At 41.6% G+C, this 13,007-nt stretch overlaps 1 protein-coding gene across 1 annotated transcript; it reads right to left on the bottom strand.

The window, feature by feature from the left end:
• Positions 1 to 204: 204 nt before the first annotated feature.
• LOC117445770 (E3 ubiquitin-protein ligase RNF126-like) lies at positions 205 to 11,710 on the bottom strand. The gene is made up of 9 exons (XM_034081634.1): positions 11,612 to 11,710; positions 10,126 to 10,184; positions 9,639 to 9,699; positions 8,917 to 9,152; positions 8,734 to 8,802; positions 8,561 to 8,630; positions 8,308 to 8,401; positions 1,339 to 1,454; positions 205 to 1,235 (listed from the first exon to the last, which is right to left on the bottom strand). The coding sequence occupies exons 1-9, from the start codon at positions 11,684 to 11,686 to the stop codon at positions 1,056 to 1,058; spliced, it is 960 nt and encodes a 319-aa protein (XP_033937525.1). The 5' UTR covers positions 11,687 to 11,710; the 3' UTR covers positions 205 to 1,055.
• Between the last annotated feature and the right edge of the window lie 1,297 nt (positions 11,711 to 13,007).

Here is a 13,007-nt window from a genome sequence, read left to right on the forward strand (position 1 = left end):
GTATTACATATTTTTTTTCAATTATTGTGATTTGCTGTACAAACAACTACATTTTGGAAAATGTTCTTGTTTCACCGTACTTGTGTCTAACAGACTTTGTCCCAGTGGTTGACCATGTATGTTGTCACTTTATGAAACAAGCTCAATTTTCATAATAAGACTTCAAATAGGATTATATACACACCCAAACACAGACACAGAGAATGCTTTACATTAATTTTGAGTGGTAGCACCCAAACAGCTTTATTTTCATATCATTTTATTTTTTTGACACGACCATACTGCAAATCAATAGATTTCAACTGGCAACTTTAGAAAATATTTAATTTACCTTTAAGTTAAAAATGCAAAAAAGCAATGAAATGTTTCTAATTATTTTTAGGCTTGTAGATAACACAACAAAATCCTTATGTTTAATTTAGTAATGATTTTACAAACGGCTCCAAATTACTGCAATTTGACGCTTCATTTTCAGTGCAAACAACAGTACCTGTATGGTCTCAGGTCATCTGTAATTGGGTCTTGAAAATAAAATCATTTCATAAACTATTTTGTTTTGAGATTAAAACAAATCAAATGTAATATTCTAAACCACGAAGAAACTGAAATGCACACTAATCGTGCACTTTGGGTCATTTTATCAGAGATATGAATGCTACTTATAAAAAGGAATAACTGTACATTTGTTTTTGCCTCATTGGCAAAAGAGACTGTCTCGTTGTCCCGAGTCTTCTACCTTTGGATCCCTTTGTTTTCTCTTCCTGTATGAGGGGATTCGAGCCCTTTTGAAGTTTCCATGCTTCTCCACATCCGCCCTGACAGAAGCTGCACTCCCTCCGCCTTTCCTTTGTTCAGATCCCTGATCAAGGTGGGAGCAGCAGGGCAGGCAGAACTGCATGGACCTCACGTATCACTTACCCCTGATCAGGCTCCAGTGCTCCTGGCCGCTGCTCAGGTCCCTACCCTACAGCGGGGGGGACTGGAGGTCACAGCTCTGAAGTACAGCAGCCTAGGAGCTATAAACAGCTCGTAGGGTGATGAGGACAAGTGGTCCTCTATGAGTTATCAGTGGAGTTCTCATTGCTGGTCGAACTCGAGGACTGAGGTGTAGAGGAAGATGAAGAGGCGGAGGAGGAAGAGGAGGAGGGGGTAAAGTTCATCCCTGATAGTTCTGGAGGGTTTGTTGCCGTGTTCTGTCCACTCAAGCTTTTCCTGCACACTGGACAAGTGTCATGCTGGAGAGAAAGAGTGATAAAATAAGCTCTGTAACGGATATTGATGATACTTCCACATCACACAGTTTGATATATCAGACATAAGAAAGCTGAGGTTCATTACCTGTTCCAGCCAGGGGACTATGCAGTCATTATGGAACATGTGATTGCATGGGAGCTGCCTCACAATCTCTCCGACACTGTAATCGTCTTTACACACTGAACATTCCAGTCCTGAAGCTGAAAACAAACGTGTAAATAACATTATTTGATATGATTTGTCAAGTAGTTTGGGACAAGGGGTTTCAAGAAAAACAAACTGCAACAGAAATGTTTAAAATAAGATGTGATAATGAAGGGTTGGTTTTTTTCAGAAAGAGGGTAGGATGCTGTGCTACTGGGCGACTTGACTTAAGCTATGCAGAGTGACTAGCGCTCTAAAACAGGATGTGATGGGTGTGTTCAGTACCTAGGATAACTATAAAAACAGCACATATAGATGGACTTTAAACATGTTTGAATTTAAAAAAGATTCTGTCTACCAATAAGTCAGATTATACCTCCAATAAGACTTTTTTACAGAATCATCCCTTTGAGCTCACTTGTTGAAAAACTTGACTCAAACATTCTTAAATGTTTAAAGTAGGGCTGCCAAACGATTACAATTTTTAATCAGATTAATCACAGCTTAAAAATGAATTAATCATGATTAATCACCATTCTAACTATGTCCAAAATATGCCATTTATTTATGTATATTGTTGTGGGAATGTTAAGATAAATGAAAGAAGGCGGATATATCCATTTAATATACAGTATGTATGTTTATTATAAAAATGTTCTGCGTGTCAAAATGAAAGACAGCCCACACACCTATCAATCATCAAACCGTGGGGTCTTAATTCATTACGTGTTGATTTCTATCAACGGGGGAGTACTTCAGGAAAGTCGACGGACGGACGGACGGACGGACGGACGGGGGCTAGTGGAGTACTTCGTGACCACAGAGCGTGACCGGCAGTTCTCCGGGGGGGGAGTCTCCCTCCACAGCCGGTTGGCGTAGTTTTGGCACAAGTCCGTTGTACAGACCGACGTTAACAGCAGCCCTGTCTGTGCACACGGAGACCGACTCTGTCGTCCGGTGATCTAACCGCCTTCTGGAAAAGCTTCACAAGTACGTCGTCGGTACGCAAATGCGCTTTGTGACACAAGTGACGGTACGCATTTCAGATTACGCATATAACCTGCATACCAGTTATGTGCACCCCTGTACTACAGCAAAATAATTCTCCGTTGGGACTTCCTGCAACAACACCACGCCGTTATCTTGATTCTGATTGGCCAGAAGACATTATCAAAGATGTTCTATTAAAAAGACGATCACTTCGTGACAAAAGTTTTCAAAACCGTTTCTGGTCTTCGGTATTTCCACAGACAAGTGGCTACTGAAATCAATCTTACTAACTGCTGTCTGTGCAATTTTCTCGGCGCGAGTTGGCGGACTTTATTTTGCTTACTTTAACATCATTTTTCATGGTGGGGCTAAGCCATTTATGTGGGTGTGGCCTACCCCAGTCATACCCTGGCGCTGTCACTGGTGGGATGTATAGGGCGGGCCATTCTGCACATGCGTTAAATGCGTTAAATATTTTAACGCAATTAATTCCAAAAATTAATTACCGCCGTTAACGCGATAATTTTGACAGCATTAGTTTAAAGCTACATTTATTGAAGGTGGCTAGTTTGACAAAATGGTTAATGAATTGAAATACCACTGATGCAGTGTGCGAAATACGGGGGGGGTCCGGGGGAGCTCGACCCCCCCGATTAACACCTGAGCCCCCCTGAAAGCCTCAACAGCAAAATGTAGGGGGGGGGTCTGAAATTATAATATGTATTTGTCACTTGCAATGGTCACTAAGATGTTTTTAAGCTTACTATGTCCAGTATTCATAATTCAAAACATTTATTCACAAATATCTTCTATTTTGGCTGTCAAAAGCAGAGCCAGCCGCCGTGACGCGGGTACGCTGCGTGACGCGGCCACAAATTATGCAAATTAGCCACGCGCGGCAAAGAGGAGCGAAAGACGTTACATTAGAGAGGACTACAATGTCTAAGAGAAAGCTAAACCAAAAGTGTTTCACTCGCGCACTTTGGGTTCACATCCAAAAAAGTGACACCACGAGATGACCAAGAGACACCCAGAGATGATGCTGATGATGCAGCAGCTAGCACAGCACTCGCTACCAGAACCGTTAACGAGTCGGGGGCTCCTGTCCCGCCCAGTCACTCCCCAGAAGGAGGTGAAGTTGAGGCAGAGCGCTCAGAAGACGCAGCAGTTGCGGAGGTAGCTGCTACTGCTAGTGACTTTCCGCCGGCTGGTTGGACAACGAAGCAGTTGGGCGAATGGAAAGACCGCAACCCCTGGCTTGACATTAAGGCTGGAAAGTTAGGATGCTTAGTGTGTAGGAAAGCAAAAACGTTGCTGCTAAAGGGACCGGGTTTACACCTCGCGGAAGAATGGATCAATGGTGATGTTACTAGCCCTGATGCAAAACAGCTACGAAAGAAGATCTACAGGGACAGGGACAGCCAGGCCCACGCGAGGTCAGTGGAAATAGTACAGATGAAAGACAAAGAAACCCTCCCAAACTGTTTCATTGATGTACAGTCCGATTTACTCAAGAAAACAACAGTCTCGTTTAGAACAGCTTACACCGTAGCAAAGGAAAGGCTATCTTATAAAAAGCTCAACCCCCTCATGACAATGCAGGAGCTGAATGGAGCCGAAGTTGGGAATATCCACAAATCTGACCATGCATGCGCAGAAATAATAAGTCGCATTGCAAAGGAAATGCGCCGCAAGTTCGTCTCTAATGTGAAATAAATGGATTCAAAGGTATCAATCGCAATTGATGAAAGTACCGTTCACGGTCGTCCCTATCTAATCATTTACGTAAGATGTGATGTCAGTGGTAAGGGGGATGTAGATAATGTGTTCCTGGATATAGTGGAACTTACAGATGGGGTCGATGCTGAATCAATTTATAACTCAATGATGGCGAGTCTATATAAAGCTGGAATGGATGATGACTTTTTGTAGACGCACCTAATAAGCATAGCCACCGATGGGGCTGCAGTGCTCACGGGAAAAGCCAGTGGGCTTGTCGTCAGGCTCAAAAGCAAGTTTCCGAACGTGCAGTCTGTACACTGCCTGGCGCACAGACTAGAACTGTCAGTCAAAGATGCTCTTAAAGAAGTGGGTGGCACTAATCAGTTTGAGATATTTATTTCACATTTATACTCACTCTACAATCAGTCAACCAGGAATTCCAGATTGCTGAAAGAAGCAGCGGCCGAGCTCAACATGGAAATAGGTCAAATGTTCACCATCAGATGGGTTGCCAGCAGCTTTAAAACAGTAAAAGCTGTATGGAAAGATTTCCCCGCACTAGCACTCCATTTTAAAACATCCAGTAAGAACGCATCACATAATGATGTTGAGAGGCAAAAATACAAGGGACTTTTCAAGCACCTAACCAACTCAGGATTCGTGGAAGATTTGGCTGTCATGAAAGACATCCTGCGTGAACTCCAGAGCCTGTCTCTCAAGCTGCAGAGAAGAGAAATGACACTTGTGGACTCAAGTGTCCACATCAAACAAACCATAAATGTGTTGACCGCCATGAAGACGACCGGGGGGAGCTCAACGAAGAAGGCTGAACAGGGCGTCTCATCGGGCTTTTTTAAGGACGTAGAGCTGACAGAAGGCAGGGGGAAAATAAACAAGCCTCGTTTTTATGAATCGGTGGTTGCTACTCTAACGCTAAGCGCTTACCGGAGTCAAGCTTGGTCCAGACGCTCAAAGCTCTTGATAAGCGCTTTTGGCCTGGAGAGCAGGAAGACTTGACTTTGTTTGGCGAACAAGAAGTGCACCGTCTGGCTAAATCGCTCGGAGAACCAGCCGGGGAGGCCGTGGAGCAGTTTAGAGACTGGAAATTGCAGGGCACTCCACCGGGCAAAACACTGGAACGGCTATGCATAGCAAGTCGCACTTACCTCCCCAAGTCTGCTGAGTGCGAAAGAGGCTTTTCCGCCGTGAATAACACCGACAACCAGAGCCGCAACAGGTTGCGCGAGGAGAGCCTGTCTTCGCTTCTGTTTGTGGACCTAAACGGACCCCCTTTGGACAAATTCGACCCAGTGCCGTTCGTGAAAAGCTGGATTAAAGCAGGACATCGTCTCTCTTCTTCTTGGAAACCAGGACGGCAACGAGAAGAAGTCGAGCCAAGGCATCTTTGGTCTATTCTCACTTAAGGTAAAAGACTATTTTTTCGATCTTTGCTGTGCATAAGATGAGCGTGTGCGTATGTCCTGTGTGGATTCCGGGGTTAAGAATAGCATAATTAGCCTTGGCGTTCAAGTTAGAGAGTGTGTGTGTGTGTGTGTGTGTGTGTGTGTGTGTGTGTGTGTGTGTGTGTGTGTGTGTGTGTGTGTGTGTGTGTGTGTGTGTGTGTGTGTGTGTGTGTGTGTGTGTGTGTGTGTGTGTGTGTGTGTGTGTGTGTGTGTGTGTGTGTGTGTGTGTGTGTGTGTGTGTGTGTGTGTGTGTGTGTGTGTGTGTGTGTGTGTGTGTGTGTGTGTGTGTGTGTGTGTGTGTGTGAGACCAGGGGGGTATACTACGAAGCAGGATTTTCGCTTAGCCGGCTAAATTCAGGGAAAACTCCGGCTTTCCGGTCCTACGAAGCTGGTTCTCTTTTTAGCAGGCTAGATCTCCATGGTAACTTATGCTTAGCGGCTAACCTGGTCGGGACCAGGTTAGGTTGCAGGCTAAGAGCTCAACTCAGTGAAGGCACTGCCTGCTGACCAATCAGAGCTCAGTGTGCGGAGTTTAAAGCGATCAAGTCTATTACAGGAGAAAGGAAATACGGAAAAGCTGCCGTTGCAGGAAAGACGGCCGGCAAAAATCACCGACTGTGTGAACGTGAACATTAATAGAATATCACCTCCATCTTCAGAGCAATCTAACTATTATAACATTAGCGTTAAGAAAGCTTACTTAAATATCTGCCACAACATAAGTAACAGGATCAGAGTAACATTAAGTACAGTCCGCGGCATATCACTTCATAATGTATCATATATTTCCTTATCTGAGTCAGCTGAGCCGTATCTGGCCGTGCAACACTCACAGTGTCACATACTGTATGCAGAAGTATTATGTTAAGCAACACATTAAGTTGACGAAACACTCGAGACAAATGTAATTAAAGTCAGATCCACTCGTGTTTTAGACGGGGCAGTGATATCATAAACCTGTTAATGTATGCATTCAAACACTTTTGCCAGCTGTATTCACCTTGCAGGTGCAGCTCTGTGGCTTTGATCCTGGATCAAGTGTTTAAGTCATGGATGTTTAAAGTTTAACTTCTTCATATTTGACTAGTATTAAAGTTCACTTTTCATTCAGGAAGTATGACGCTGCGCTGTCAGTATGCTTCTCCATGTTTGTGATTGGTCGAATGCTCCAAATACCACCCCTTTCATGTGAACGCGCACCTAACTAGATAGGACACGGCTGGCTTGAGCGATGCACTTGATAACCCGCGTCGTAGTACCGTTTAGCGACAGCGCGTTTGTTTTGGATTAGGCCAACCGGCTAACTCAAACATATCCAGGTTAGGTTGAACCAGCTTCGTAGTACAGGCCCCAGCTCTGCTCCCATTTCCTCGCATAGAATCGAAAACAGATGGCTCTTTAACGGTCGTGTATTCATTCATATGAACGTTAGAATATATAATTATTTGACAGCGCCCGGTTGAGAAACGCTGCTACTACTGATTGTCTTGGATTGCATCCATGAAATATTGCATAGGCCTAGTGCTGCGTACCGGCAAGCCGAACCGGTACTGGACTTGTAAAAAGTTTCGGTTCAAGTCCGGTTAAAACCGGAACGTCGGGACCCGGTACTTGGACTCGCAAAAAAACTAGCATTTACGTATATTCTAGTGTCTGTTGTTATTTAAACATTCCCTGATAAACGTTATTCAGCGTCAATAAATGAGTGCTAATCCCAGTGTGCTCAGTGTACAACATCACATGTAATTTCACCTTCGATTCACGGTTTGAAAACGTAGCCTTTCGCCACATGCTAATGCTAACCGGAAGTGAAGAATTTTCAGAATAAAAGTATTAGTTAAGTTAATAGTGTGAACTTCCGGTTTTTTCAGAATAAAACTGATTTAAATTAAATAGTGTATTTAATTCAAAATTACGCCATATCAACATTGATTTTAATTTCTAACAGTATGTATGTACATCACTATGTATGTAGTATGTACTGTATAATGTACACATGTAGAGTTGTAGAAAATACATGTACAGTTTAGCCTATACTGTATAGTAGGTGTGTAACAGTGTAATGCGTATAGTCTACTCTACCTTTCAGCAACGTTTTAGGGATTTAGGCTCAGTCAGCTCAGGGACTGTTTGGTTACTTTAGTTTGGTAAATGAAATAAATGTTTGAACTTTGTAGTAGTTCACTGTAGTTGCTGTCATAAGTCATTTGTAGACTAAGTGGCAAAAAGTGTTTTTTCTACATTTGTACTTTGTAGAGAAATGTAGACACAAGTTGGAAGGGAGCACAATAAACCTGATGAGTTTGAATTTGAGTTGATTATTGTTCATTTTAAATTGATAATTAGCTCACAATAAGTTCACTTTAGTTACTCACACAACTTGACACAAGACATGGGTTCAGGTCCGGACTTATAAGTCCGGACCTGAACCTGAACCTCTGGACTTGAGTCCGGACCTGAACCTGAATGTGAGTCCAGGTACGCAGCACTACATAGGCCTACTGCATATTGAGAAATCTTCGACCGGTATATTGCGCAATAAACGGGAGATGGGGACCCCCCCGATTATTGACGGGTATTTCGCACACTGCACTGATGTATTTGGCGCACTCAACTTTCAATACAAAATTAAATGATATCGCTGTACAAACAATGTTTCATCTTATATATTTGAAGGAAAAAGAAAACCAGCCATAACACATTATATTACACTCTAGAAAATGGTTTAACTTACCAACGTGATCCTCTGTAATATGAACTATAGGAAGGGTTTTTATTTTATCCCTGTCAGCAGGCGGAGGACCCGTGTTCTCAAACTGGTTTAATAACTAAAGACGAGAAAAAAAGACAGACAATTATTTAAATGGAGTTTGGATGCATAATACTGCAGATTTCCTTACAACATATGTAAAATGTTCAAACAAATCCCTACTGGAAGTAATCACACATGAAACTATTTAAAACAATGAGGACTTCTTAATAAATACCTGAGTTATAATTGCATCTAGTCCATTAGCACCCCAGGCATAATCCATAGGATTTGAGTGAAGAACACCCCTTAAAAAGAACAATCAAACATTAGAGCAGTTGGGAGACACCGAGTGCATTTTGTGGAGAACTCATTTTTATTGTTAAATATAGATCCGTGCCTGATACTCACCAGGGTCCAACACCAATATTTGGCATTGCAGTGGGTGCAATTATTCCATTCACCAGTTGCTGAATGATTCTATAATAGAAAAGATAGCACTATTATAAATTAGAACAAGTGATCCACTATTAAGGAACCTCTTAGTCCCACTCATGCTTGAGTTCTGACTCAAGTCCCAGTCTGTACTCTTACCCCTCTAAAGTGGGAACTCCCTCTGGCCTCCCTGCTTGTCGCCTTGAGCCATGACGACTTCTTGGTTGCCTAGCACCATATCGTTGCCGTGATGTCGTTTCCCTTTCTCGCCTGTTTTCTGCGTCCCTGTTGTCCTCTGTTCCGAGCCCAGCACCGAAGTCGAAGCGGTCGTCGAAGACACCCAGGGCAAACTGGCCGTAGCCCGAAGGGAATGTAAACATGTGCTGGTCCGGATTCTGGGAGAAAAACAGGAAAACCGGATTGCTGTAATCTTGATGGTAGAAACATGTGAAGCTTTGCAAGTCCTCTACATACCTGCAGCTATTTATTGTACCAACAAACACCTGAAGCACTAGAGTTTTGTTGACAGTGAGGTCAAATTTCAAACCAATGGAAATGCATGCCGGCAAAGAGAACCCCCCTTTAACTTTAGTAACATCATCATCACATCCTCAGTAACATTTAAAGGTTACCCTAAAGCACTAACATAACCTACATATCAGGCCATCACTGTTACTTGTCTTTGGGCACAGTTATAACGGCCCAATCAATTTGATATAACATTACAGAGACAGAATTTGTTCTGTTAGAAAAGCAGAAGTGGAAACTATGACAAGACTTCCATCCTGTGCAGTTCTAGATGAGCAAAACATGCAGATGGAAACCATTTCAGGAAATTCTGACACATTATGAAACCTTGTAGTGAAAAAAGGGGTCGATACCTCAAATGGTTGCTGGTTCTGGGGGGCACTGGAAATGGTAGACGTGGAGCCATTGTCAGCACTAAACAGGGGACAAGTGGTTACCAAGGGATGCTTTACATTTGATCATAGTTTATGAAATCAAGCTTTTCTATGACTTATTTCTTCCCCAATTGTTACTTGATCTAATATATGCAGGTGTTCAAATGTAAAAGGTTTAAGGGGTTTTTAGACTATATATCAGCGTAGGCATGTTCATAATGGGCTTTATTTGCCAATTATGTGAACCCTACTATACAGTATACACAGTAGTGAATGATGGTTAATTTTATGAAAATAAGGATATTTAGAGAATAAATAATTTCCTTTACAAAGAACATCTATGAAGTTAAATTACACATAGGGAATGATTGAATACTTTTCATAACTCTCTTAGAGGTACAGTGTAATAGTCACAAAAAAGGGCCTTGATTAGGAAAACTGGGCTTAATATAAAATGCATACACACCTTCTCTCCTCCAGCAGTTCCTCAATAAACCCTGAATCACATCTTGGACATGTGTACTCCTGTAAACAAACAAAAGGTTGTAAAAGCCAGCATGCCTTGTTAATTTAGCACTACCATCGCAACAAAGAAAAGCAGTGTGAAATGTTTGAAGATCTGACAAAAGACTGTTGGGCAAGCAACACCCAATTGTTCTATTCCTTGTAGTGAGTAAACATTACAGGTCATCTTCTCTGACACTGTTGAAAGTGGCACTTCTGAAATATATGTTTAACACCTGGGAGTTGTACACACTAGGCCAGAGGTACCAGACAGATTGGAAGACTGGAATATAGCATGTAATACTAATACATATATTTGACTTCATTTCTTAATGTAAGGGAAAGCATACAGCGATGGTGGCAGGTGAGATGACCTGAAGTTTTAGTAGCTGCCACAGCCAACTTTAGCCTTGCCTGGATTTGGCAGGTCCTTTTGTGTGTCACTATTTGATAAGGCCACTGTAATCGGTAAGCCAACACCAAGGTCAGCAGGTCACCAACTGGATTTTATTTGTATCCATTTAGGACATCCACCGGCAGAGATGTAAATCAGGTAGTGGATTGCATACACCCAACCACCAGAATGAGCTACGACTTCTCTCCCAGGCTCCAAACACCCCACATCATCATTGTCATTGTGCTTTTTCTTAGTATATATAGATGTGTTGTCCTTATGTTTGTTTTATGATGGTCATGTGTCAATCAGATGCATATGAGATGGCTGAAATTACAAAATAAAATTAACCTGAACTCAAAATAACTAAAATAAGTGGCTATTAATAACAACAACACAGCAGTTGGGATGTTAATGTGGCCACAGGCCCAACCAGCATCCTACAGAAACCTATGGCTGAGCTTTGCATTGTGAAGAGCACATTTACAGCTCTGTGACAGATCATTCTCGCCCCTGACAGGCATGCCACTTGTGTGCTTTTATTGAATAGCAAAACAAGAAAAGGATGCAGTGGCATTGTTGCTGTTGGAGTGATTAACAACCAAGCAAACATAGTAAGGACAGCTTCTCACAAATGAAACGAATACCCGAAGTCGATCATTTGAGGCGATCAGTGTCAAAGAGTAGACCGTTTTTGTTAGTGAATATAGCTAACAGTTAGGCTAACATACCCCGTAAAACGCAGAATAATCAACGAATTATCCAGCCAAACGATGTTATAAATGACACATGACAAAGCAGCAGTGGCAGTTGGGTAATGACTACGTAGTATAAGTTTGTATGCTGGTGGATTTACTACTTAGATAACAAGCTAACTAACACTGTATTAGCGTTAGCAAGATAAACGGGACCCTCGTAGTAGCCAGCTAACACTGTTAGCATGCTAACTGTTGAGGCCGTTGCTAAAACGCTTTCCACTAAAGTAACGACAACACCACTGTGGTTTTCATTTGTACAACTGAATCCATGTTTACTTTATGTATACGGTACTTACGGGAAGCCGAGGACTAATCTCTGCGGAGCATCTGTGACAGAAGAACCGGCTGGGCCATGGAGGAGCTTCAGCCATTTTTAACAACTAAACAGGTAGAGAGGTGGGTGGAGGAAGGACTACGGAGCACCGGAGAGGTCAATGTTGACGGACCGAGAAAATACAACAAACGTACATTAGAAATAATAATAGGCCTACAATATAAATGTGTTATATATGAAAGATGAAAATGTAGAAAAAACAAGCAAAATCAACATTACTGGATACGTTATATATTCTATCCTATAATTACAGATTAGGATTGTGAATTTGAAAATGGACTATATTGAAGTAATTTGGCTTTTTATTTTACAAAAGGTGTAAAGATAAGAAATTAAAACCAGACTTATTTTACTGTTGAATTATCTATGTATTTGCATTTCCAAAAGACTAACCATTATGTGTGATAAAGAATATGGCCACATGGTGGTGCTTTTGTGTACCAATTGATGAAGAGTTTTACTGTACTTCACATTGTAGCCAGGGACTGAGGACACAATACATTCTTGCTATATTGACTTAGAAATTCTGAAATATTTATATAGGTTATTATATCTTCGGGTTAACCAGGTTTAGTTGTCCTTAATTCATACTCACATACCAATGAAAAAGTCTGTATTATGTATCACCACAATGTGTCTCCATTGAACTACAGTACTATTCCTGATCAGGGCCTTCTTATGTCCCTGTTCACATATAAACCAGAGATGTGTTTTTGCAATCTTGCACTGCATTGGATCTATTTTGACATATTTTACTTTTCCATTGAAGTCAACCACCTCTTGAGCCTAACTGTCATACTTAAAATGTTAAAAAGTAGCATCTGTTTGTTTGAGAAACGCATCTCGTCGAAGGTGGATTTGTGTGTTTCCTTGATTATTTGACAGTTGTTGTTGGAACCATTTTATCAAGTGTCAAATCAGACAAATAAATCAGTTAACAAATAGCCCTTCACATGGGAAAGACATTCTCTCGTCTTGTGTGGACACAGCCAAGTTCTTGTTGGCGGATATCTGTCGGCTCTGAGATAGCAGTGAAGTTCTTGCTTAGTTGCATAAATACTGGAGAAGAAAATGATTGATTTTGTTTTGTTTTTGGGTCTGTTTTTATTTTCGAGGCTGTAAACTAAAAATGTCCTCAATATTTTTGTTTCACAGGTATCCATAATGTGATTTCCATATAACTGCAGAGTGACGGCTGGAAAAATGTCTGCACTATCTCTGATGCTTGGCGTCACATGTTGAGAGTAAATAGGAGTTCCCATCCGACCTCTTATAAGCCAATCACATCCCTCAAACCATCTTGCCTGATATTTATTTTAAAATGTTCATTTTTTTTTTTCTAGATGAGAGTAGCCCTG

The sequence above is a fragment of the Pseudochaenichthys georgianus genome, chromosome 4 (genome assembly GCF_902827115.2).
Source record: "Pseudochaenichthys georgianus chromosome 4, fPseGeo1.2, whole genome shotgun sequence".
In the NCBI taxonomy this organism is placed as follows: Eukaryota; Metazoa; Chordata; class Actinopteri; order Perciformes; family Channichthyidae; genus Pseudochaenichthys; species Pseudochaenichthys georgianus.